At 39.5% G+C, this 27,608-nt stretch overlaps 1 protein-coding gene across 1 annotated transcript in view; it reads left to right on the top strand.

The window, feature by feature from the left end:
* Positions 1-27,608, top strand: part of Cep83 (centrosomal protein 83) — a 90,848-nt gene that overhangs the window by 37,861 nt on the left and 25,379 nt on the right. The window contains exons 4-10 of the mRNA XM_051206286.1: positions 3,389-3,481; positions 5,596-5,727; positions 11,290-11,541; positions 13,645-13,776; positions 19,402-19,516; positions 20,696-20,840; positions 20,948-21,097. Coding sequence (XP_051062243.1) covers positions 3,389-3,481; positions 5,596-5,727; positions 11,290-11,541; positions 13,645-13,776; positions 19,402-19,516; positions 20,696-20,840; positions 20,948-21,097 — 1,019 coding nt within the window. The remainder of the gene's footprint in view (positions 1-3,388; positions 3,482-5,595; positions 5,728-11,289; positions 11,542-13,644; positions 13,777-19,401; positions 19,517-20,695; positions 20,841-20,947; positions 21,098-27,608) is intronic.

Below are 27,608 nucleotides of genomic sequence, written 5' to 3' on the forward strand. Positions count from 1 at the left end.
GTGGTTAAGAGCATTGCCTGCTTTTTCAGAGGTCCTGAGTTCAATTCCCAGCAATCACATGATGGCTGACAACAATCTGTAATGAGATCTGATGCCGCCTTCTGGCCTTCAGACGTACATGCAGGCAGAACACACTATGCATCATAAATAAATAAACCTTTTTTAAAAAGCTGCTGGGCATGGTGGCCTTCATCTGTAATGCTAGGTGATGGTGGGAGTTATCATGTGGGAGACAGAGACAGGCAGAGCCTTGAAGCTCCCCAGGTAAAGGTTCTGTGAGAAACCCTGCCTTTAAAAAAAAAAAAAAAAAAAAAAAAAACAAGATATTAAGGAAGACACATGACCTATGACCACATGGGCATACATGTGCAGTTGCACACATATGTGCATATACATACAACAATGTACATACCCTGCAAATATATAAATATTTAAAAGTAAAACCCAGATTGTGCCCCTTACCTTGTGTTGCCTGAGGTAGAATGTGAAACGTAGTTAACTGAAGGGAGAACTCTTGAACAAAAAGAAAACAGACTGGGTACTTTTCCAAAAAGTCTCTGCCATTCCAGATAATAAGAATGCTAAACAGCAGAAATATACATACATACATACATACATACATACATACATACATACATACTGAAACTGTTGTGAAAAGACCAGTTATAGCCACACCATTTAGATCTCAGGTTGAGCAAAAGAACAAATTAATATCAAGAAACTTGTCAAGAGAGTATAGATTTCTTCTTCTTCTTTTTTTTTTTTTAAACTCAGATCAGAGGGCCTCTAAGAAGTTTGAAGTAATTGTCTCAGCCATCTTGGTCAAAGCATAAAAGTAGGGTTATATAAAAAGTTTTGCACAGTGGGCTTTGTTTATTGGGGTGACATCCTCAGAAATTCCCACAAGACTCACAAAGATTTGGGGATATTTACTTGGAGAAGCTCTGCTGGCTTAGGACTTAAGAAGTACAAAGTATAAAGACTTTTGGATCCATAAAGTGTCTGCTGGCATAAAGTAAAGAAGGCCGTTAACCCTAATGGGTTGTAGACCTTTGCTCCCTTTCATGCAAAGGAAAGGACAGCCTCAGACAAAAACCACCTTTAATCCCCACACTCTGGAGGCAGAGGCAGGCAGGTCTCTATGAGTTCTAGGCCAGCCCTGGTCTATAGTGCCAGTGCCAGGCTGTTAACGCAGAGAAAAACCAAAGCAAACCAAAACAAACTGTAAAGAAGAGCATAGAAAGCTGAGCCATGGGCCACAGGGGCCTTGAAACCAAAGCAGTGGATGACTAGTGCTTGACTACTGGATTTCAGAACTGTTAGGGGCCAGTGACTTTTGTTTGTGTGTAACTGCTAAACTATTCGCTTTTCCTTTCCCAATCCATACTTCTCTCTAATACATGCTTTTTTCCCCCTGTTTCCCAGGGACTTTAAAAGACCGTTTATTGTAGTGTGGGTCTGTTGTTGAAATTTCTTTTCCAGCCTTTATGTGTCTGAAAAAGTTTGTTTTATAAAAATATTTTCACTGAATGTTGAATTCTAAGTTGGCAGTTTCTGTTGCTTGGAATTTATAGAGCTTCATAAGCCTTGAGCTTTTACTTGTCTTTCAGTTTTTCATCAAATAAAATTTGGGGTGTTAATATTTAATTTTTTTCCCTCTTTTACCTCTTGAAGATCTAAGTTATCCTTTGATGCTAGTCATTTAAAATTCTCTCCTAGCTTACTGAGATTGTTAACTTAATGTTTTTGTTTTGTTTTGTTTTGTTTTGTTTTGTTTTGTTTTTTGTTCTGTGTTTTGTTTCAGAGAATCCCCATGACATTCATTTTAGACAAGTTATTTAGGTTCTTTGTATGTTTCATTGTAGCTGCTTTTGGGGGTTTGTGGGATCAGCTAAATTACTGCATGTAAGGTACTCCAAAGAAAATGGTATGCAAATTACCATATATTACATAATGTTTTATATTTAGAAGACTTCCATTCAGTAGAATGTGTAGTATTTCAAGCAACTGTGAAATATTGAATAAAAGAATGAAACTGTGTGTTATTCATGTTTTCAGAGAAATTTCATACAAATATGGATGATATTATTTCCCAGCCAGCATTGTTCATTTGTTCTTTTATTGATTCATGAGACAGGAGTTCTGTAGTTTCTCTGTGGTAGGCAGTGATGGAAGGTGTCGGAAGAATAATGACGATTGTTATCGACAAGGAGTCTGCCCATATGTTACTTACATAAATATTAATTACTCACTGAAGGGAGTGCTCGAAGAGTATGCTAGAATAGAACCAAAATTAGTTTCGCTGGTCAGAATAATAATTAGTCGTTCTTAAATTTTTAAAGCCCTTTTTTATTGATTCTTTGGATTTCACATTATGCATCCCAATCCCACTCATCTCCCTGTCCCCTTGCTTCCATTCTCTGCCCTTGCAACCTCCCTCAAGAACAACGGCAAAAAAAAGCATGGAAGCTGTACTGTAGGTGTCGGGGCAGTGAGTCATTGGTCCAGGCTTCTGCTACACTGTTGATACTGGGCCCTCACTGCGACTCCTTGTGTGGTGGAGATCCCGCAGCTTTGGATCTGCAGGCTTGGCCCCTTCTCATGCTCCAGCAGTTCATAGATGAGGTTCAGGGCCTGGGTGGGGGCTGGGTTGGTCAACCTGCCAGATTTCCCTGCTGCTCCCTCACTGTCAGACTGGCTCACCCACACTCACACTAGCAGGGCCAGCTCTCCTGTGCCGCCGCCCCGGCAAGGTGCAGGGCCAGCTCTCCTGCCTGCCACAGGAGGATGGGGCGAGAGGGGAGGGCATCTTTTCTTCACCCATGCTGCCACAGGGCAGATGGGGGTGGGGTCAGGGTCCACTCTCCTGTTCTTCCAGGGCCCAGTTTACCTGCTCTGCTGCCAAGAGGGTCAGCTCTGATGCTGCCTGGGTGAGGGCGGGGCCAGCCCTCCCACCTGCCATAGGCCACAAGGGGTCGGGGAGGAGAGAAGTTGTCCCCACCATATGCTGAGGAGCGATGGGTCGAGATCTCTCATGTTTGCCCACCATCCTCATGCCTTCAGGGCTGGCTCCCCTGCACCCCCCCCCCAACAGGTCAGCCCCATTGTGCTGCCCAGGTAAGGTACAGGACTCCCACGTGCCACAGCCAGTGAGGGGCAGGCCAACTGTGTGCAGCCCAGGTTTTTAGACTTTGACAGCAACAGGGCCTAGGACTTAACACAGGCCATGGCTGCAGCAGGGCTGCATTAAATAAGTTATATTTAATGATTTTACAAATTAACCATAGTGTAAAAATGTCTATAATTAGTACTTGTCATAGAAGAGACTGAAAAAGAGGGGCTTCTTCATTTTTGTATTTATACATGTTCGTATTGCTTTATGTACTAGGTATTAACACCACAAAAATTGGAATTGGTAAAAGCCCAAATACAGCAAGAATTAGAAGCTCCAATGCGAGAGCGTTTCCGGACTCTTGATGAAGTAAGTGATCAAGTAGAATAACTGCTCATCTTCACGCCTTTGTGAAAAGTCTCCTTCATTTGCACATCCCTGTGCATGGCAGCCCCTACAGTGGTCTCTGAGTCCTGATAGCGTCCGACTGCATTATCTCTCTGTTCTCTTTTCCTCCTCCATGTTGCTCTCCTGATACTTGTTTTGCATTTGAGAAATGGCATGATTCAAGAGCCTTTTCATTAGTGCTATATCTGCCTTGAATATGTTTTAGATCTCTTGGGCTGACTTCCTTAATCTCTTGCAAATCTGCCCAACATTTTACTTCTTCACTAAGTAACTTTGACTGCCTCTTATCTCGGTTCCCTGCTTAGTACTTTCGGAGTTTACTTCCCTCTCTGTTTTAATTTTTCTGCAGAACCTGTTACCTTCTAATATGCTAATTTTCTTCATTATTGTGGCTTTTGTTTTAATGCCCCTAGAATGGAAAACACAATAGAAAGTGTTGGCGGTTCCTTCCCTTTGCATGAAAGGAAGAACTTGTTTTTGTTCGCAAGTTCCTAAGACTGTTTCCTAATATACAGTAGGTGAAATGATACTTGCTGACTGAAAGGAAGGATGGATTTCATATAAACTGAGTTTGTTACTCTCCCTGTTGCTATAATACCCTGACTAGGGCTGCTTTGGGAAGGAGCCACTTTATTTGGGCTCACAGTTTGAAGGTACAGTCCATCGCGGGCGGGGAAGGCATGATAGGATCGTGAGGCAGCTGGCCGTACTGAATCCTCAGCCAGGGAAGCAGAGGTTGATGAATGTTTGTGTTTAGCTCCTTTCTCCTCTGTATTCAGTTGAGGACCTCAGTATATTGAGTGGTGACGCCCTCACAGAGGGTCTTCCTGCCTCAGTTTACCTGCACTGGCTAACCCCTCACAGGTGTTGATGGGACTGACCTGATCTAGATGGCCCTTCAGAGGTGTGCTTGGAGGCTTTGCTCCTAGATGGCCCTACATGCTGCCAAGGACAGTCAGTGTTACCATCACACAACCCGAAGAAGAAAACTACTCATTATTCTTACTTTGGGGTTGAGATCAGATTTCTTACGTTACTAAATGTTTGATAAAGAGGACAGGAAAGGATGGCAGAAAAGTGAATTAGGTACTGGCCTAGACACTTTATGTCCTAACTTTGGAACAAGTATATTAGGTCTTACCCCTCTAAATGATTACTGTTCCTTTCAGAATGGAACCCTTTCAGAATGGAACAGTCTAAAATACTGCTGTTGTGCAGGAAACTTCCATAGCTGTCTGCTCTGTTGCCCAAGTTTCTTGTTGAGTATTCAGAGCACTTGATATGTTTCTGGCAATCAGGAGAGATGGAAAGTTCTCTGGGCTAGTATATTTGAATTGAACTGTTGGAATATTTGGTCAAACTCTTTAGTATACTAAGTATTCGGATAACCTCTTTTCTACTTTGAGGTTACCGAATCTGACTTTTAGAGAGTGATATCTCCTTACTTTGTTATACTTAAAATCTTGCTACATTTTCAAAGACATTTCACATTCTTAACTAAGATGTAAGTCCAGAGGTGGTGATTTTTTGTGATGTTATACATCTGTTAGCATAGCGAGAATCCGTGAAGACAGCATTACTTGAGTGGTAATTCATTTTGTTGGTACATCTCAAGGGGGATACTATTCTGTTTCATTCTTTTCCCATGGGAAAGTGTTTGTGTGTGGCATGCATGGTGTATGTGTGCCCTTGCATGTGGGTGTGTGGATACATGGTGAAGTACATGCGTGGAGACCAAAGTTGACGGCAGGAACCTTTGAGTACTACTCTTTACCTTATTCACGAGGCAGGTTCTCTTATTTGAACTCAGACTTCACTGATACGGCTAGCCTAGCTGCTGTGCCCCAGTTACTAGCAGCCCATCAGGACCACCAAGCATTTACCTTGGTTCTGGGCATCAGAGCTCTTGAACCAGAAGCATTGCAACGGCTGAGCCAACTCCTTTGCTCTCATTTACGTTTCTGTCAGGATGGCTGTTAATATAACCAAAACTTATAGTTACAGTGATTTTTGGAGAGGGAACAAATATTTTTACTTCTAAATTTGTCGCGCATTGCAATCTCTTTGTAATTTAGGAAGTGGAAAGGTATAGAGCTGAATATAATAAGCTCCGCTATGAGCATACATTTCTCAAGTCAGAATTCGAGCACCAGAAAGAAGAGTTTACTCGTATTTCAGAAGAAGAAAAAATGAAACATGAATCAGAGGTAAGTAACTAGTTGTACTGGTTTATCAGAGATTGTTGTAGTAGATACACTTTTATGATTATATATTTTTATGAGTCCCAAGAGTTGATTGTGTGATTATGTTTTACTAATTAGTGAAGTATCTGTTTCCTTTGTCAGCAATTTCTCGTGTTTTCCTTTGGCTGTTTTATTTCATTTTGCCATAGCCAGTGGAGACAGATTCATCACACAGTCTCGTCTTGCCTATTGTCAAGGAGAGAGAATTTTCTCTCTAAATATTAGTTATGTGATCCTTTACTTAGTACTGCTCTCTATTTAGGATCAAACCCGTTCGTTCTAGGTAGCCTTTGTACGTTGTTGATGTTACTATAACCATCACCCTCAAATTTTCTTTGTTTTGACGCCCACAACTGCAACACTCCCTACAGCGAGTTCCCTTATTTCATCTCCATTGCTTTAGGCGTCCGTTTTACTCATTTTGCAGTTTGTCTTCTATTTTTGCTAAAACCGTTTTTCCCCTTTAATTCTCTCTTACTCTTAATGATTTTCTACTATAGAAGAAACAAGTAGCAATTCTGTTCTAATGTTTATAAAACTAGGCTGATATTTGTAGCAGTGTACTATATACTGTGTAAAAATACAACTAAGTGTTATTTATATTATTGTGTTTATTTGGAATGAAAGTATTCTTACCTCCCTTTACCAGTTACCAAATTATCTAGTGATTTAGGCTTCTAAAAAGCTAAGGCCACAATATTTGCCTTAGACTGATTTATTCTTATTAGTGGGTGGTTTCTTGATTGTTCCATAAATAAGAAACTATCTAAGTTCTTTATCATTTAAACTCTTAGCATAATAGTCCTTGAACATTATGGATACTTAAAAGGAGTTTTTGTACTTAAATGTCTCTTCTCACAGTTCCAATGCTTTATTTAGGTATAATTTCATTTTCATTTAATAGTAAGATGACTTAACTCATTTGAAATTGGGAAACTGAGGCACAAAATAAGAAATAGTAAGAAATTTCACATTAGTAGATATCCTAACTTTCACACCTCATCTCGTATGTTAGAGTTTTAAGTTTGAAGTGATCATTATTTGAGGTCATCACTATGATTAGTGGCCACCTCTCTTAGGGTTTGATTCCTGTGAAGAGGCACCATGACCATGACGACAGCTTTTATAAAGGAAACATTTAATTGGGGTGGGGGCTTACAGTTTCAGAGGCTCAGCCCGTTATCACCATGACAGGGAGCATGGTGGCGGCGTGCAGGCAGATGTGGCGCTGGACAAGGAGCTGAGCACCCAAATCTTTCAGGCAACAGGAAGTGGACTGTGATGCTGAGTGGTATCCTGGGCATAGGAAGCCTGAAAGCCTGTCCCCATAGTGACACACTTCTCCAACAAGGCCACACCCACTTTAACAAAGCCACACCTCCTAACAGTGCCCCTCCCTATGAGGCTGTGGGGGCCAGGATCACTCAAAGGACCACACTGTCAAAGAGCTTCAGCTTTGTTAGGAGTTCAGCTGATTGATACTATTTGTGATGGTAAAAGGCTTCCTTCAGATCTGTAAGTGTGACAGATTTCATGACCTGTGAACATTCTGTCATGGGAAATAGAGATGATAAGGATTTCCAGCTTCCAGTGTAAAATGAAGAGTCAGTATGTTGAGAGAAACTGCTAGGGTTCTTTATAGTGGTGCTGTAGTTTAGACTTCGCTTTTCAAATCAGCTGATGTGTTTACTTGGTGGTGATTGTATGTATTCTTCAGGCTCTTGATTTTATTGGCTGTATTTTTTATTTTTGATGAAAAGAAATGTTATTGCTAATACATAAAATACATTGTCTCTAGAGGCTGTTCGCGTAACTATTTGTGTGTGCTACACCACAAAGGCAGTAGAAACGAAAATGGGTAGAGCACTTAGGTGCGCTCCCTGTTCCTGTGTACCTCAGGGAATTGAATTGATACTGTTTTCCTTTGTAAAGGGAGCCCCTGATCTGTTTCTCTCCATTTCTTCTACTTAAACTTTTAGAAAAGTAAAATTGGTTAATACCAAGCGTTGTCTTACCTGTCAAGCAAGTTTTTATTCTGGAAGAGAAGAAAGTAAATGTGAATGTAACTGCAGTACAGGCAGATTGGGATAGATGTCAAAGAAGAGAAATTAGAGAAAGACCTTTGGAAATTGAAAGGAAGAATTGAGATCAAAACAAATGAAGGCCATCAAGGAAAAAGACATGTGAATCTGATTAAAAATGGAAGAAAACGAAAGAGCTGAGGATGTGTCCAAAGTCCGTGCCCTGATGAATGAGCCAGGGGTGTTGTTATGGCAGTGATTGAATATAATAGGCTCCTCACCTGCCGAGGGTTTCTGCTGAGCTGTACATATCTTTACTACCTAACATAGTGCTGGGTACAAAGTACTTAGTATTTATTGTGCAAATGGATAAATGAATTTAGTAACTGGAAAGCAGTGGTCACCAGTGTGGGTAGGAAGGATCTGATAGTGAACTCTGGTTGAAGAATTATAACTATAGAACTTAATCTTGGTGCCATGTGGTAGTTGTCATTGCCTGAAACTATCTGTAGTTATCATACAGATGCCTCTCAGGTATTAGCCGTAGGGTCTTCTATGTAAAATGGCACTGTGAGAGAATAATGTTACTACTCACTCTATCTTACTTGAGGGCACCATTTTCTATACCTGTGTTATACTTTGACCCCTCACCTAGATGAAGCATCCTACTGCTAACAATAAACAGCGTATTAACACTGCAGCTGAGAATGTAGCTCAGTGGTAAAGTGCGCCTTTACGGTGTGCACGGCCCTGCCTTCAGTCCCCATCACTGCCCAAAACAAAACATTGTTTGAGTTACTTGATGCAGATGCTAAACAGTACCTTAAAAATCAGCCAGCCTAAGCAGTGACTTTCCAGGACTGTCCAAGAATCCCTAAAATAATACAGGCTAGCACCATTGCCCTCCATTGCCTTCCACAACTTGAAGGTAAGGCTCTGTTGCCAAAGACGCCACATATTTTTTTCACGGGACTCGAGGAATCAAGCTGGTGCTGACCTGGAAGGCTCTTCCCTGACGTCTAACTCCCACAGTACTGGAAGGTGCCATGCAAGCTACCAAGGAAGCAAAGTTACCAACAGTCCCACCCAGCCATAAAGCCCGTGAACCGCAATAATCACCGGCCGGGAAGCACACTACAACAGGGGGTAGCGGCATTTCTATGGGGGGGGGGGGACCAACAGCTGTTTAATTCAGTAGGAGGGAACTCATGCCTGCTATTGTAAACCCAGCCAAGAACCCATGGAACGATCATGGACTCTAGAGGGCAACCTACTGATACATTTTTCTAAATTAATGTAACTTTCAGTGGTTTTAAATACCTTTAGCCCTATAGAGAAGTACATCTCTCATTCTTAAAAAACAAAAAAACAAAACAAAAGCAACAACAACTAGAAGAAACCCTTCTTTTGTAGCAAGTGGAGGATGCTGTGTGACCTGCAGCTGGTCAGAATGTAAAGAGCATGTGACTGTGGTGCACAGCTGTCTTGGGGACATTTACAGTACAACCTCTGTGCCTAAGGGCCACAGAACATCATGGAAAAGGGGGTGGGGGAGGTTGTCAGAGACGGAGGACCAGGACGATGCTATGAGGTAGTGTCTTCTAGTCATGCCAGAGGTACTGCACCCGTGAACTCTAAACAGTGTGGTTGCCTGCAGAAGACTGTACCACTCAACATGCCAGAAGATGGGGGAAATTTCCACAAGCTCCCTGCCCCACCCTAAATGGAGAGCTGGCAGTCAGTAGCTGCTGAGGGAGGGAGAATCTGGTTTTTCTAGAGATAGCGACCCTGATAAGTTCCTTATTCTAAGTAGTCAGCCCTAAATGGATGTACATATGGGTGACAGTAACTGGACTCAGGAGGTTGTGTGTATGGGTGTACATACACCTACAGTATTTGTAGAACAATAATGAGAAAAGGTCATGAATTTGGGAGAGGGTGGGGAACATAGGAGCTAGGGTGAAAATGATATAAATACAGTGTTTATGTATAAAATTCTTAAAGTTAAAATTTTGAAATAACGTGACTTAATACAAAATCAGATAGTTAGTTGGAGGAAAAACATGAAGATTAAATTTAGCTCAAGAACAAACCTGAGGGAGAATTGTTCTATATAAAATATGGGGTGGGGAATAGAACTGAGATGCTAATTAGTTATGTCATTTTCTGTTTGTTTGGTGGGTTTTTGAGGGGTGCATGGTGCTGGGAATTAGACCCTGGAGTCTTATGCATACTGCGTGAGTATATAACTGAGCCCTTAGTTGGGCATTTGATGTTTACCTTCATGCATGAGTTTTGTGTTGGGGGGAATGCTTACATACTGGGTATGTATTTCCACCTTTATGCCCTGTTAATATCTTTAATCTGACAAGTACAAAATCAGACTTGGAACCCTTACATTGTAGGGCTGAAAAAGACCAGAGAGAGCCTCACCTGCCATTCCGAAGATGAGGAAACAGCTTGTAGAAGCCTCACACTTGTTTACTTTATTGGGAGCTCTGCCAACTTTGTCTGTGTCCCAGAGCAGTTCTTTCATGTCCCCTTGACTTAGATTGAGCCTTGAGTGTTCATTTTGCAGTGGCCCAGTGGAATAATGAGGGGTAAACACCAATATAGAGAAAGAATAAAAAAACTGCTGACGAGGCTGGGTTTGTACCTCAGTGTAGGCACTCAATGTGTCATGTTCAAGGCCCTTGGATCAATCCCTGGCACCACACAGAAGAAGAGGGAAATTAAAATAAAAAAGGAATTAAGAGCTAAAAGTAGGTGTAGTGATGAGTTATAGAAAATTAGGAAGATCACTAATGGAGGAAGAGGTCTGTTCTGAGTGCCTTGTCCCTTAATTCTGATCCGCAAGGGGCCTCTGAAATGCCCTGGGTGTTAGGAAACTGATTGGAGCCCACTCATTAGGAGGGTGTGGCATCTGGCAATGGGAGCTGTTACGAAGGAGACTGTGATGTACCCTGGAATAGTGTACATCCTTAAGTTATCATTAGTTAGGCCTTTAATAGGCTTGGCTGCCACTTTCAAAGTTCATCCATTGTATTTGTATTTATTTACACAGATTTTGTATGAATTAATTGCCCTCAAACAGATGATATATATTAGCCTAGATGTAGTCAAAGAATTAACAGTCACGTAAGGAGAAATTTGGGAATGATCATTGAATTGGCCTTGCATGAATTCCTGGCGTGGGCTCCCGTTTTAAATAATTATTTTATGGTAGTATTTACAATTTTGAATTTTAGTCAGCAACTGATTAAGCCCAGTGCCAGTCACTGTGGGGGGAGAGGGAAAACGGAGGAAGCTCTTGCCCTTAAAATTGAGTCATGCTGACTACAAAGTGAAGAACGTGACATTTGAGAGTTTTTTTCTTTTTCCTTCATTTCTGAACCTGAGCTTTCATGTTGTGCAATTTTTAATTTTAATTTACTGACTTGTAAAGCATGTTCATGACTGAAAATTCAATAATTTAGAGCTTGTGTGCTTTCTTTCAAATGATTAGGTTGCACGGCTGGAGAAGGATAAAGAGGAACTACATAACCAGCTGCTTAGTGTTGATCCCACAAGAGACAGCAAACGAGTGGAGCAACTTGTTCGAGAAAAAAACCATTTGCTTCAGAAATTGAAAGGTTTAGAGGCTGAAGTAGCAGAATTAAGGGCTGAGAAAGAGAACTCTGGTGCTCATGTAGAAAATGTCCAAAGAATACAGGTGAGGCAGCTGGCAGAGATGCAGGCTGCACTCAGGTCCTTGGAGGTAAGGTTTTAATTGCTTCCCAGTAGAGTATAGCATAAGTTTTAAAAGTGCACTTGACAAGCCTTTGGTTTTTAGAGGTATAAACACATGCTCACCAATGTAAGGCTGACGCATTTGTGTAATCCCAAGTGTACATCTAAAGAAGAAAGGTTTTGATTAATCAGCAGTAGCTATGCTTCTACATTTAGGAGGGGATATTCCTTCTTTGGGAATCATCATTTAAGTGAAATGACTTAGCTCTTAAAATGTCACAGAATAGGGTATGCAACATACACTCCAAATCATCTGAAAACAGAATAATCATAAGTTTCTTACACTATAATTAAAAGTTTTAAAATCAAATATCCTACTTGAGCAGACATATATACTAATAATTTACAACAGCTTCTAGCCAAAGTTATAAAAGTTAGCTGGCTACTAATGCATACAAATCTTTTCTGAGTTATTTCCTGGAGTTCATTAGAGAACGAAAAATCTTGGCAGAGCCACACCAGGACCTCTGGGAGGTATCACTTGCGAAACTCTTGGCTTCTGTCTTACTCAGATGTGCTTATGTCTCTTAGTGCCTGGGCCTAAGATGGAGGAAAAACTTCACATTTCCATTTATTTTGGTCAGAGTTGGTTTTTCTTCCTTTTGGATAGTTATGCAATGATTGAGCTGGAAGGAGATTATAGGCACATGGTTTGTAGTGTATCCATTTTCAAAATACAAAATGATGGCTGGCAACCAGTTGGTACATGGAGTGCTTTGGTACACTGTGAAGAGTAGAAGTTTTTTTAGAGGGGAGGGTGAAGCCTTTGTTAGTACTTGTCAGGATTAAACTTGTCAGTGTCTCTAGACCTTAGACATAGATAGTTAACAGTTAGATTGTTTAGTTGCCACTTCATGGTCCTTAATATATTTGCGCAGGGACAGCCTGAAAGGGGTATTTGCTGTTGAATACACGTGGATAGTTCCAGTGTATCTAGAGTGGTTCTTTTCAGGATAAGTTGAATGATGACAAAGATAGATGGCTCATGTGTGACATTCTTCAAAAGAGTTTTATTTGGTTTTTCTCATTTGTCAGATAAAATGAAAAATAAATACATGACAACAGATATTTGCTTTCGCTAGCATTTCTTGGCTACTGTTGTACACAAATATTGTTTTATATTTGAAGAAAACAATTGTGTTCCCTGAGTTACTTGCTGAAGAGTCCTTATTTAACATAGTACACATGCATAGAAAATAGAAAACTGAGGTTTATCTTGTAAGTGCAAAAACACTCATTTGTCTTGAGTAGAAATGTTGAAAAGCTTTTAGTTTTCCCTCTCTGGTCAAAGACTACTTTGAGTATCACTTTGAAGAAATTTCTGTCAATTTAGGGACTTCAATAAGAATCTTAATTGTGTGCTAAGGTCAACAGCTTTTTTGCTCATATTTCAGGAGGCTCCAGGACTGTTGAGAATTTTGAATTCTTCACTGATTGTGGATTTTTAGCTGTTTATATTGTTTTGTTTAGTGTGCACCGACATGTATGTGAGTGCCTGTGCACGTGTGTGGCAGTCAGAGGATGGCTGGTAGCAGTTGGTACTTGGTTCTCACCATTTAGGCAATCAGGCTGGACAGCAAGCACCGTTTCCCCACGTGTCTGGGACTTGTCAGCCTCCCTCTCTGTCGTCTAAAATGCCTTTCCATAACGTGTGGCTAGAAAGTCTGAAACACGTTACAATTATGTCAGCATTCCCTTACTGAGGTGTTAAATGAGTACTGTAAGTAAGTACTTTCTCTCTGCTGGACGTTGGTGGTGCATGCCTTTAATCCCAGCACTCGGGAGGTGGAGGCAGGCGGATCTCTGAGTTCGAGGCCAGCCTGGTCTACAGAGCGAGTTCCAGGACAGCCTCCAAAGCTACAGAGAAAAAAGGTACTGTCTCTACTGAAAGAAAAAGATTTGAATTCTACAGGTTGGTTTGAGAAAACTGTTACTTTGGGACATGTTAGTTGTTGCTTAAATTTTGAATTAATTATTTTGCGTCTGATTACATATGCATTGTATATAGTGCTTACTTTATTGTAATATATTGTGAATGATTACATGTACGTTTTAAAATCTTGTCTTGAAGGCTGAAAAGCAGTCAGCTAAACTGCAGGCTGAACGCTTAGAAAAAGAGCTACAATCAAGCAGTGAACAAAACACTTGTTTAATCAGCAAATTGCATAAAGCTGACCGAGACATCAGTACGCTGACCAGTGAAGTGAGTTACCATACTTCTCCTAGAGCTCCTGAGATTACACAATGAGTAGAAATTGGTGTTTGAATTCCCTATAGTGAAATCTTGTTTTGCCCTGTCATCCTGTCTTTGAAATGTGATAGATTTCTGACTGGTTTTTGTATTCTCTGCCCATGCAGAGCTCTGTATGACCTGACTCTATTCCCCAGCCATCTGCATCCTTTTTCCTTCCTAGTCGCTGCATTCCCTCACTGACTTTGTGCACGTGTGCTTGTCGTGAACTTTCCTTTCTTTAGTTGTAACCTAATAGAAGAGGCCTACCTTCCTTGTCTTAAAAGTACTCAACTAGTATTTTTCATCTTCTGCCTTGTTCTCTGCATTCCTAGCCTGCTCTAGGTTTAAACTTAGGTTATGTTTAGAAATTAGGCCATTTTGGACTAGGTAATGAAATACAATGGGAAGTCCATGAGCTTTGAATGAGATGAACATATTTTGAATCCTCACTCACTGTATTTTTTATTTCTTGTGTGCCCTTGAATATGAAAATGAAGAATATAGATTTTGTTTTTTTCCCCCAGAGACTGTCTGGTCAGTAACTATGTAACCTATTTAGTAAGCTATTTAGTATCTATAATATCCTGTTGATTTCATTGAGGTCCAATTTCCTATGTGCAAATAAGGCCTCTTTCTCTTGATCATTAAGAGTTCTTCCAACTTTTTCTAGTATAATAAACCCCACTAGAATTGAATTAATGATGTGGCTTCTTCTTGACTTAGGACAGCAGTTATAGATTAAATGCCTACAGTGATCAGAGTATAGCAAAATCTCAATCCCCCCAAAATAAGAACAGATATAAAACTCAAAATAGTAAACTCAGGATATAGGGAATTCTCAAGTTTTTCTTCAAGTCCTATATACAGGGTTTCCAGTTTTGCTAATTAATATTTAAGTATCCAGTATTTAGAGTTCATTATTTTAGATCCAAGTATCCTGACTGGGTTCCTGCAATAACTGGAACTTTAAATGCATCAATAGCACATTGGGTATGCTAGGCTTTGGTGGTGGCTTTTAACTCCGGCTGGGGAGTATCCCGGTTTGCTCCACCCTAGTTCCCTGGCTCACCTGTGTGTTGACCCTTTTCTTCTGTGTTCTGCATACTATTGTTCTTTTTTTCCAAGTTAGAGAATACATGGTGTCTCTTATTTTACTGAAGGAAAGCAGCAGTTTGATATTATTTCTCTATGCTTGTTTATTAGCACTTTGCTGAGAATTGCCTGTGTTTTTTAAGGCGCACTTGAAGTTGTTTGCATATAAATGGAGTATTCAATATATCCTTCAACTTTAGACAAAGCAAGTGTCATCTAAAGTTTTATATGTAAAAGGATTGCAGGAAGGATAATTTTAAAAATATTTCTAACGTTAGTGTCACAGTTTTCTTTGCAACTAGAAATTTTCATCAACATTTTGCAATCCTAGCAAATGGCTGTTTGCAATGCAAAGGAACACCTGGGGTATGTTTAACTAAGTTATTTAAATGTGTAAATGTTCGGCTTTAGAACAAAGCTTTGCCAGTATCAATGGCTCAGATTAAAGGCATTATCATAGATGACCTAAAAATGATGTCCCTAATGATGAAATTTCACATCCAGTGAAGAAATTAAGCTGCTTCATGAGGTTTTTCAAACTTTAGAAATCTAAGTTAGTTACAGAAAACCATCCCTCAAAATTGTGACTACCCAGCTAAGTTAAGGAAGTCATCTCAGAATTGAGAAGGTGGTCCGAATTTAAGTACCATCTCTCTGAAATTTATAGGTAGAGCTTCTGGTGTAACGCATTTTTAAACTAGCCTGTTTCTCACCTTTATATTGTTTTCTCAGGTTTTTGCTTTGTTTTAAAAATTTTAAGCTATCCATGTTTTATATGTATGAATGTGTGGTCTGCATGTGTACATGTGTGCCATATTTGTTTCTTGTGCCTGTGAAGGTCAGAAAGAGGATATTGGGCCCCTCAGATACGGAGTTATAGACCACTGTGAACCACCATGTGGGTGCTGATAACGGAACCTGCCTGGGATCTCTAAAGATCAACAGGTGCCAGCCCCCCCTTAGTTTATTTTGTAGATTTGTCTACTTTAACAGATTTTAAGTACCTATGAAATGCCTAGTGCTTCCATTTAAAATTCTGTTTTAGTAGAATATTTGATTTTGTGTTATCAGAAGCATAGAGAAAACCACAATTTAAAACAGTCATTTAAGACAGGCTATTAAGACTGAGTAACTTAGCTTGGTAAAGATGGATGAGGCCATGGGGCTCTTGAAGCTGAGGTTTCTAGTTTCCATAGGAGTTTGGAAGCCTGAGCTCAAGGGATATATAATGGCCATGGCACTAAGAGCAGAAGTTAAGGGCATTTGAACTTGTCCTTTGTGTGCATGTTGGAGCATGGAGGACAGGGGTCATGATCAGGTATGTTCCACAGTTGTTCTCCACCGTACTTTTTGCCACAAGGTCTCCCTTGGTTTGGTTTGTTATGTCTACTGCCCTAGCTCTGGGATTAGTGGCTTGTCACACAGTTCTGGGATCCTCACTCAGGTCTTCATGCTTGTGAGGCAGTTTACTAACTAAGCTAGCTCTTCATCGCCCATATGCATCTTTAACATTCCTTTTAATATTTTATATCTTAAATATAAAATATATTTTAGAAATTTAACAATTAACTGGTTATATAACAAAATCCATTCCTTTAAGATCATAGAAATATGGCACTAAAGAAAAAACTTAAGCTCTATATAATGTAAACAAGTAAGTTCCTTCCTTGAGCATATGCAGTTCAGCGGCATAAAGCCTGTACCTGGTTCCTCCTCTCTCTCTCTCTCTCTCTCTCTCTCTCTCTCTCTCTCTCTCTCTCTCTCTCTCTCTCTCTCTGTGTGTGTGTGTGTGTGTGTGTTACACATTTTCTGTGTATGTATGCACACATCTGTAGAGCCCAGAGGTCGATGTTGAGGTGTCTTCTTCCTCAGTTGTCTATCATTTTATAATTCATTTTTAAAATATTTTAAATTCTTTTAACTTTTATTTTTCTGTGTATGGATGTTTTGCCTGCATGTATGTCTGTGCACGTCACGTGTGCCTGACCCTTACAGAGGCCAGAGGAGGGCACAGGTCTCTTGGGACTGGGGAACTGAGCGTGGTTCTTCTGGAAGTGCAGCCTGTGCTCTTAACCACTGAGCTACCTCTCCGGCATCATTTGTGTAATTTATTTATGCGAGATAGTCTTTTCGTTAAACCTGGAGCTCACTGATTGAGCTAGACGGGCTGGCCAGCCAGCTCCAGGGACTCAGCCGTTTCTGTCTCCCAGCCCTGGGATTACAGGTGCCATGCCAGCCTTTACTAGGTACTTGGAGCTGAACACACTTCCTCACCCTTGTGCTGCGAGCACCTTCCTGACTGAGCCAACTTCCCAGCCCAAAATATGTTTCCTTAACTTCAGTGAGATTAACACTAACAGTTTTTACTTCTTAGTGTTTCTTGAGCTTACCACAAAATTCATCAATATTCATTAAAGCTGCTGTAGTGTAGTTTAGTGATCTTCTGTGCCATTCTCACCTTTTTGCAATTAGTGTATAATAGCAACTTGTAACTATATGTCATTTTAATATTATATTTTCTCACCATTTTAATGCATTTATAAATTGTTCTTAAAATGATGGCATAGTAAGAAAATTTTAAGTGTTGGAACACCAGCACGAGGTTGCTGTTTTATATGTCACTTAGTGGTGCCCAAAAAGGGATTTTTTTATTTTGACTAGCAATATAAATAGTAAAGTACTTGTTTTTGTATTGCTTACATGAAACCATTCCTTGCAATTTTCAATGCCTTTTGTAGACAAAGCCTCTTCTACTAAGAACTCCTGTCTCTGCTTCTTCTTGTTGGCTTTTGGGCCTTTACCTGATTTGTGTCTTAACTCTCATTTCATCTGTTGTTGCGCTTTATTTGGCTCCACATAACTTAACCCTTTTCTACCACCCCACATTTTGTGTTTTGGTTTGTGTATGTTTGTAGTTTTCTATCCTGATGCTGTAATCTTAAACTTTGCTATAAGTTCTATAAGTTGAACTACAGGCTTATCCAACATTTGTATCTGTAGGTTAAAGCTCAGTGCTTTTGTACATAATTTTAGAAGTTTGTATGAAATGTTAATAGTGTGGATGATTGGAAAGACAAAAGTCTATTTGCTGCTGTATTCCTGACTCTAGAACTGTACCTGCCACATAAGTATTCAGTAAATATTTGTTGGATGAAATAAAACTACCTATGAACTAGGATTATTTGCTAGGAATAGTTAGACTAAAAACGATATGTGATGAATTAGTTATGGATAGTATTGAAAATTGTTCACATCCACCTGGGGCTTTAGAAGAAGCAGACTTTGTAATAAAGGATTTATGTGATTTGTACCTATCCCCTTCTTTCTACTTTACATGTATGTACACATGCAAACACATTCAGTCTCTAAGTTGTCAGTCGTTTTTTGGCTTCTTTTATTAATTCTTTTGCTGTGAGTTGATTTCTTTGCGTTTATTTCTTAGCCTCATTTTAAGTCAGAGTTAGCTTTCTAAAACAAAGTTAATCATTCTACCCTGAATAGCTAAGCAAGTGTGTTGAGTACTATGTCGGATAATTTTATGTCAACTTGACATAAGCTAAAATAGTCATCTGAGAGGAGGGACACTCAGTTAAGAAAATGCCTCCATGAGATCCAGTTGTGGGGCATTTTCTTAGTGACTGCTGGGGGAGGGCCTAGCTCACTGTGGGTGGAGCCATCCCTGGCCTAGTGGTCCTGGGTTCCATAAAAAAGCAGGCTGAGCAAGCCAGTCAGTAGCACCCTCCATGCCTCTGCATCAGCTCTTGTCTCCAGGTTCCTGCCTTGTTTGAGTTGCTGTGCTGACTTCCTTGATGATGGACTATGTTGTAGAAGTATAAGCCAAATAAACCCTTTCCTCCTTAGTAACTCCCAACTAAGACAATAATAACTCTTATTCCCTGCTATCCCTCCACAGATTTTATGCCTCCCTGTGATTTATTGTGAGGGAGAGCTCATTGTTTAAAGAGCAGATTATATGGTCCTGTTCTTAATTAACATTTTATCTGCTGTTCCTACTACCCGGAATGCCTTTGCCCTTTTTGCCACCTTTTTGTTGTGTTTTGAAATTAGGTTCAGTCAGATAGCCTTGGATGGTCTAAACTTATAAAGATCTGCCTATCTCTGCCTCCTGAGTAGATTAGAATTAAAAGCGTGCACCACCATGTCCAGCTGTTTTTTTCCTTTTTAAAAGCAAAGTTCCAGTACCCCTCTCCCCAGTTTTCTGAATTGTCAGTGGATGTAGTTATGTGCAGTTAAGATTCTCCAGGCAAGATTCAGCACTGGTGACTTGTAAATAATGCCCTACTTCCATTAGGAAAAGATGACTTTTGTTTGGTATCTCTGGGGTTCCTGTGCTGTTCTTGGCCTTGGGTACTTTCTTGGAAGGAACTTATACCCTGTACAACCAGATTATTTCCTTATTTCTGTCTGTGCTCTTAGGTGTGTGTAATGCATGATAAGAACGTGACCCAGTAAGTAATAATTTCAATTTCTAATGACCAACAGGTGAAAGAGCTCAAACATTCAAACAAGCTAGAAATAACGGACGTCAAACTGGAGGCAGCAAGAGCTAAGAGTGAGCTAGAAAGAGAAAGGAGTAAGATTCAAACTGACCTGGACGGTAATGTGCCCTCCCATGCTTTTCTCCGTTATTTTCAGTCTAAATTCAGATGATTAAAGCAAAGCAACCCGAGCTCTTTTCCAGGTTCTCGGTCTTAAAAGAATTTTAATGTGAGAGTACATGGGGACTGTTTTTATCATATTGAATGTTTTGTTCAGTCTGTGATCTTTTTTTAATGAACTATCTGTTTATATAATAGTTCTTGATTACTGTGTGAATTAAAAGAAACATTGAAAATGTGAGCTTGTCCTTCATGTACTTATAATTTTAAATGCTTATAAATCATCTGGTTATTAGGCTAATGTAAGAAGGAAGATTCCAATCATAATCCTTTCTTTGTTTTTTGCTATAAATCATAGGCCAGTTATTGAACCCTTGTTCTATATTCTTATTTTTAAGCTCCATTTTAGCCTTAAAATGTATCAAGATTTCTCAAAGGCTAAGTTTCTTTGTTAATTACTTCCAACAATCTGTCCTGGGGATATAACTGTGCTTGAGTTGACGTGCTTCTTTCAAGTAGAGTTTATTTTTATTAACGATTGTTTTGACTACTTCTATATATTATCAGAGTTGAGAGTAAATTTTTTTTTAGTGTTAAGTTTGGGATCTATTGGTCTATTATATTTTTAAAGGTTAAATATAAGTTTGCTATAGTTAGTCATCTCTAAAACATCACAAGATTTGAGAATTCTTTCAATAAGCTTGAAACTTTTCTTATTGCTTATATTTTTGTTAGAAATGTAGCATATTTGCTAGAGTCCTAAGTTTCTTTTTGAAGGCTTCAGTTTTTTATTCTTGTTGGTTTATTTTTAATATACTGTTACCATTTTGTTTACGATACTATCTTGGGGCTCCAGAACCCCTGTAAGAAGTCAAGTAAATAAGCCTCTCTGGGTATTCATCTAAGCCGATCTCTACCTCCCAAGCCTCTAAAGCATAAGTGTACGTTTTGAAAATTTATGTATATACGTCTTTAAAAAGTGACAACAAAAATTCTGCCCCATTTGTTTCACTGTTATTTTTCTAAAACACTGAGCTGATGCTCTGTGAGGACCTTTCAGGGTATCTCCAAAAGACCCCGTGTATCCTTTTGTCTTACTGGGTTTCAGATGCTTGTTAATTGTAAACGTTCATGTTAATACTGAATATAGTCTGTTTTTCTTCTAAAAATATACTTAGGATTGCAGTCAGACAATGAAATTCTCAAGTCAACCATTGAACACCACAAAATGCTTCTGGTGGAAAAAGACCGGGAATTAATACGTAAAGTGCAAGCTGCCAAGGAAGAAGGTTATCAAAAACTCATAGCATTACAGGATGAAAAGTAAGTCCTCGGTACCTTAGTTTGTTTACATTTCTTGGTGAAAACATTGTACGCTCAGATCATCTTTATTGTAGTTCTTGTAACATAATTATCATCTGTTGTTTTAGGCTAGAACTTGAGAACAGATTATCAGACTTAGAGAAAATGAAAGTGGAACACGATGTCTGGAGGCAGTCTGAAAAGGACCAGTGTGAAGAGAAACTGCGGGCTTCACAGATGGCGGAAGAGGCGGCCCGAAGGGAGCTTCAGACTGTCAGGTTAATTTTTAAGATACTTTGGGGGGTGGGCCCCCATGGTGGAGTAAAAGCAGCACAGAAAACTCGATACCTTTCATCCCAAGCATATGCTAAAGGATGTCCTAACCGTGTAATGCTGATCCAGCGGAAGTTAGCATTTCAGTAAATCAGTTAATCAAAACTAGTCACTTGATTCAGATTTTACCATTTCACTTGTTTCTTATCTTTAGTCCACTATAAAGTTTTATATAAATAAGCTTAGGCCCCTGTAAGCATAGTTTGAGACTACGTAAATACTCACTAAGCACTCTACTAACTTTGGCACCATTCACCATTCTTGTCTTTGCAGTTGTTACTCATGTTTTCCAGTTGTGATTTTCTTATGTATTTTCATAGTTTCTTCTGCATCCATTATTTGGAATTCTGAAGAGTCTTCCCTCTTGTAAATATCATTTTAACCTCTGTAGACTAGTAAATTCTTAGTTTATTCTATGAGTTGCTCTATACTTGTATGTGTAAACTGTCTCAGATTTGATTATTAGATGCTCGAGCCACTTACTGAGGATTTCCCCATTTCCTTTCATTATAGGAATCATAGCATCAGGACTGTGGTTTTCAACCTTTAATTCCGTTTGTTGCTGCTTTGTAACTGTAATTTCGCTACTGTCATGAATCTTAACGTAAATGTCTGTGTTTCTGATGGTCTTGGGCAACCCCTGTGAAAGAGGCTGAGATCCACAGGTTGGGAACTGCTGTGCTAGGCTTTGTATCGGCTCTCCTTGAACCGGTCTGTAGTTTGCCATTTCTCTAAGGTGCTTTGGTTTCTTTCCATTGGAGAGTGGCATAGGAATGGTTCGGGATGCCAGATCTCAGTCTGGGGTTGTCTCTTAGTACTAGGAATGCCTTGCATTTAGTTCCTTTCACTAAATTGCCTTTTCTTTGCATGTTGAAAATAGAATATTGAAATCTCTGCGATTTTGGAAGTGTTCCCTTTAATTCTATGGGGCTTTGCACACGTGGGTGATCACAACTTGACATTGGGTATCTTCTTCTGTTGCTGTCAATCATATGTTTTTAAGATGAGGGTCTCGATGAACTTAGAGCTTAGTGTTTAATGAGCTCCAGGACCCTCCTTTCTTTGCCTCCCAGCGCTGGAGTTGCAGAAGTGTGCCGCCATTTACTCTGCTCTTTGCATAGGTGTGGGAGGGGGGGGTCTAAATTCAAGCCCTCGTGCTTTTAGAGCAAGTACTTAACCCTTCTTAGCCCAGCTTTCTGTGTTTTGATGGTCCAGTACATAGCCAACTGTTTGTAATTGTTATATATTCTTAGTGTATCGACCTTTTCATTTTATAATATCCTTCTTGTCTATTGTAACTTTATAAAGTTCAATCTGTTTTGTTCAGTGTTGGTATATTTGTATTTGTCATGCCTCTTTTCTGTTTACTGTCCACATGCGATTTGTTTTCCTTTTCAGTTTATTTGTACTTCAGATTTATACTGAATGCTTAGTTGAATCTCATTGTTTATTCAGTCTGTTATTGGCTGTCTTTTGATTGGCACATTTAATATGTTTACATTCATAATAAGTAATTGCTGATCAAAGAAAGACTGGTTATTTTGCAATTTGCTGTCTTTAAATTTTATTTTTCCCTCTTGTTCCCTTCAATACTGTCCTCTCTGTGTTTAGTTTTTTTGCTTGTCTGATTTCTTTTACTCTGCTCTTTTGGTAGGAAGAATGTTTAAATTCTTTATTTTCTTTTAATTGTGTATTTTATAGCTGTGATTATCAAGGGATTAACATTCATATCTCGATGCTTCTAATACTTTTGTGTGAATTTATATAAGCCTAATTGCAAAGACATACACAAACTCTGCTTTTCTTTTCATTTTTATCCACACCGTTTTCTGTTGTTGATGTCACAAAGTTACATATCTATGCACCATATGTCCCCAAACATGATACATTTTTTCCAGTGATTCAGTTTCTTAATTAAAACTGTAGAATTATAATCTAAGGTTCAAATAATACTAGATTTTTTTTAAAAACTAATTTTAAAATACATTAGTCTCTTAAGCCATTAATAAGTAAGTTACAAATTAGTTACAATAATAGTTTTTATAGGGCTGGAGCAGGTGGCTCGGCTGTTAAAAGCTTGGCTCACAACCACAAATACGGGTTTTCATAATTTCACACGCTCCTACTCTTACTCTTTATTACTGTCACTCTTCTTTCCCTGTGGGGTTGAGTTAATATCTAATATGCTGTCCTTTTACCTAGTTGGCCACATTTGAGCATTTCTTCTCCATAGGTCCTGTGACTACCAGCTTCCTCACTCTTATCTGGAATTTTCTTTCACCTTCAAAAAATTTTTAAAATGAACTTTATTATAAAAGTTTTAAATAAACATCTAAAGAATTGTTTTTGCTGGATACAAGATTTTTAGCTAAACTGTTTTTTCTTTAATACATTAAATATATCCACCCACTGCTTTCTGGCCTTTTAAATTTTTTTAAGGTTTGTTTTTATTTTGTGTTTTTGTCTGCGTATGTGTCTGTTCATGTGTTCCTGGTGCACGTGGATGTCAGAAGAGGGCTTTAGGGAACTGGAGTTACAGCTGCTGTGAGCTGCCACGTGGGTGCTGACTCTTACCTTCTGAGCCTTCTCCCGGGCCTTGATCTGCTTTCCTTGCAGATAAAATGTGAATCGTGATCCTCTTGCTTCAGCCTCCCGAGTTCTAGGATTATAGACGTACCTCACAAACCCTCGCTCTACGTCAGCTTCTGAATGTATCTGTCAAGGGAAGACATGAAAGGGCAGGCGTTGGTTTTTGGAGTAACAAGGTGATTTTACCCAGAAAAGGAACAGTAACCACCTATTTCTTTGCACAGCAGCAGTCAGTAACCAAGGTACACGCTTCCCATATGTGGGGGACAGGTAGCATTTACCACTCTGGTTTCTAGACTATATTCTAGAGCTACCTGAGACTTTGAGACTTTGGCTGCTTCTGTTGGAAGAGGTACAATATAATGAACTTATTTACAGTTAGAACCTTCCTCTGAAAGTTACAACTCTTCAGAAGGCTTTAGATTTCCAAATAATTAGACTGGTCCTGTTAATGTGCTTGCTGTCCAAGTGAGGAGACATATTCTTGCTATTTCCGACTCCATAGCTTCCTTAAATCAGCTGCATTAATTTAGCGTAGACAATGGATGTCGATCTTTGGGTCATGCCCCCCTTGACAAACCTGTATCCTAAAATATTTACATTATGACTCATAACATTAGTGAAGTCATAGTCATGAAGTAGCAACAAAATCACTGTATGGGTGGGGTCACTGGCTTAGTGGGTGAGGACCCACTGGCTTAGAGAGAACAGACTTTCTATAGCACATACACATGAAATAGAGTCAAATTAAATATGAGAAACTGCTTAAGACTGTGATTGGAATTGTGTTGACTACAGGTTAATGTAATAATGCTAACCCTTGCAGCTTGGCGTGTCTCGTCACTCCTTTATCTTTTGCCAGTCCTAAATCTCTGGTACTATTACAAGCGGTGCTGTTCTTCAGGGCTCTGATTATTCACTGGTGCAGTTGAAATAGTTGACTTAATTGACCTTGAACTCTATGCCTTATGAGATTTTTAAATTTTTTGTCGTCGTCGTTGTTTTTGAGACAGGGTTTCTCTGTGTAATAGCCCTGGCTGTCCTGGAACTCAATCTGTAGACCAGGCTGGGCTCGAACTCACAGAGATTCACTTGCCTCTGCCTCCCGAGTGCTGGCATTAAAGGCGTGCGCCACCACTGCCCACTTGAGATTGTTTTAATTTTTGAGTAGGAAAGGATATCCTTCCTCTTCTTGCCTCTGCTTTATTGTTTTATTGTTGCTATTCAGTTTCACTGCATTGTGATTATGCAACACATTAATATTTCATTTGTGATCTAATATGTCAAGGCCAGTACTAAGGTAAGGAAAGTGAAACACCCCAGGGTGTGAACTTTAAAGAGACATTCACTTGTAATTAAAGTTTATTATAGTATTAATTAATTAACATTAGTAATTAATATTGTGATTGTGTTAATACAATAGTAATTATTAATAATGTTAACTAATGAATATTATGTTAATATATTTGTAGCTTACATATTTTAGTATATTAATGTCACATATATTAGTATGGATACATACGTGTGTGTGTGTATGTATACATACAAATATACATATATGAGTGTTTCCCTGTGTACCATGAATGTGCCTGGTGCCCTCAGCTCTGAAGGTGGTGTTATATGCTTTAGAACTGGAGTTACAGGTGTTTGTGAGCCACTATACGGGCGCTGAGACTCAGATGTGGGTCCTCTGCAAGAGACACAAATGCTCTTAACCACTTAGCCATCTCTCCAGCCAGCATTTACCTTTACAGGCAGACTCTGGCCTTTGCCTAGGCCTCAGACTGACTGTCTCAAAATTGGCATAAAATAAGGACACCATACCCATATACAATCTGACACAAGGAATACTTCTCAAGATTGAATAATTTTACCTCTTTGGAATGTTACATAATTGTGATGTCACTTCTTAGTTACTCTTTTATCAACTAATTGTGTTCATTTTTTACTAAAATAACTATATTGTAGCTTCTATGTAGTAGAATCTGTGGTAGGTCAGAGATGAGATGATTTGGGCTTAAAAAAAAAAAAAAAAAATGGATCCTGACAGAAAAAAAGTGTAAATGATATTGAAAAAAGTCCATTAGTTAAAAGTTACACTATATGATAAATAGCTGATAATAGGCATTAATGTATACTTTAGAGGTGCTTTAAGTTATTATATATTAGTGTTTTGTTTTCATTAAAGTGATTGTTCACCACTTATCTGTCACAGTGCAAAGACTCGTATTTTTAGAGTGTTCCATTATGCCAGGAGCCATGGTTCACTGGGCAATGGGCTTGCTGCACAAGCCTGAGGTCTTGAGTTTGGATCCCAGCACCCACATTTCAAAGCCAAGCATGGCCTGCACACCTGTGATGCAGCACTGGAGAGAGAGCAAAGCCCCGTGGTTCCGGGGACTGGCTGCGCAGTCAGTGTAGGGAGAGCAGCAGGCTTACGTTCAGTGAGTGGGGTGGAGAAGCAAGTGAAGAAGACATCCTCGTGTCCGTGTCTGGACTCCACATGTGCCTGTATAGACAAATGTGTATATATGTGTGCTTGAATGTGCATGTGCATATGCATGCCATCCCCCCGCCACACACACACACACACTTCCCCTCATATGCCCCCCACACACTCCCCCACATGCCCACACACACGCCCACACACATACACGGCCCCCCACATGCCCACACACATGACCCCCCACATGCCCACACACACGCATGTACACACAATTGCCCCCACATACGCATGCACACACACGCCCACACACACACTTTGTATTTTGGAAGGCTGTGGTCCCAAGTGCAGTTTATAAAGTTACTGTAAATTTAACCCTGTGAAGGTGAAATGAGTCAACTGTCCCTCACAGCAGTGGGCTAACACAAACATTTCCAAGAAAATAGAGAGATTTTGTTAGCTGACAAACAGTAGAAAGGACAGGGTTTGCACTGCTTTTTGTTTTGTTTTTTTGGGGGGGTTGTTTTGTTTTGGGAACCCTGGATCAACAACTCAACTATGAACAGATACGTTATTTCCTTCTGTCTTTTTCTTACTCCTCCTCTTCTCTTTCTCCTTGGCTTATTTTCTACTGTTTTCTCTAATGAGGCAAGTATTATATGTCAAAACAAAAGGAAAACAGTTCCTTATCAGCTCTGGTTAGAAAAATCTAGAAGTGGTTTGGGTTTGGTTCAAACGTTCATCTCTGGGCCTGTCAGTGTGTCAAGGGGAATGAGGCACCCTGGCTAGATCCGAGGTGAAGAGAAGAAACTAAAGCAGTAACTGTCCAAGGGAGGAGGCTTAAACATAAGATATAGGCTATAGTGATATCTTTTAAAGTAATTTATTTTTTAAATGTATTTATTTTTATTACATATACAGTGCTCTGTCTACATATGCACCTGCATGCCAGAATTGGGCACCAGACCTCATTATAGATGGTTGTGAGCTATTATGTGGTTGTAAGGAACTGAACTAAGGTCCTTTGGAAGAGCAGACAGTGCTCTTAACCTCTGAGCCATCTCTCCAGCCCAAGTTATTTATCTTTTGCATAACTTAAAGTTGTCTCCATTTTTACATCATTGCTTTAGGTTTGCTTGTTTACTTGGCTGCCCAGAGGTGAATATTGACACTTTTAAAAAAATCATGTAATACAGCCTGTTTTCCATTTATGCTTGAAGAACTGTTTGTTGTGTGCTATCTTCTTAGGAAGCTCTAGACTTAGAGTTGGACATCTAAACCAGTTCCTTTACAATTTGGACTGCCGAGTAAGTGGCAGAGGTGAAGGCTTGGGTAGCTTTTGAAGGGCTCAGCGATTCCTGTTGCACGTGTTTGCCTGATGTCTGTCAGTTACCCTATCACAATTCTCTAGTCATGCTTTGATT

This window comes from Phodopus roborovskii, unplaced genomic scaffold, assembly GCF_943737965.1.
Source record: "Phodopus roborovskii unplaced genomic scaffold, PHOROB, whole genome shotgun sequence".
NCBI classification, from domain to species: Eukaryota; Metazoa; Chordata; class Mammalia; order Rodentia; family Cricetidae; genus Phodopus; species Phodopus roborovskii.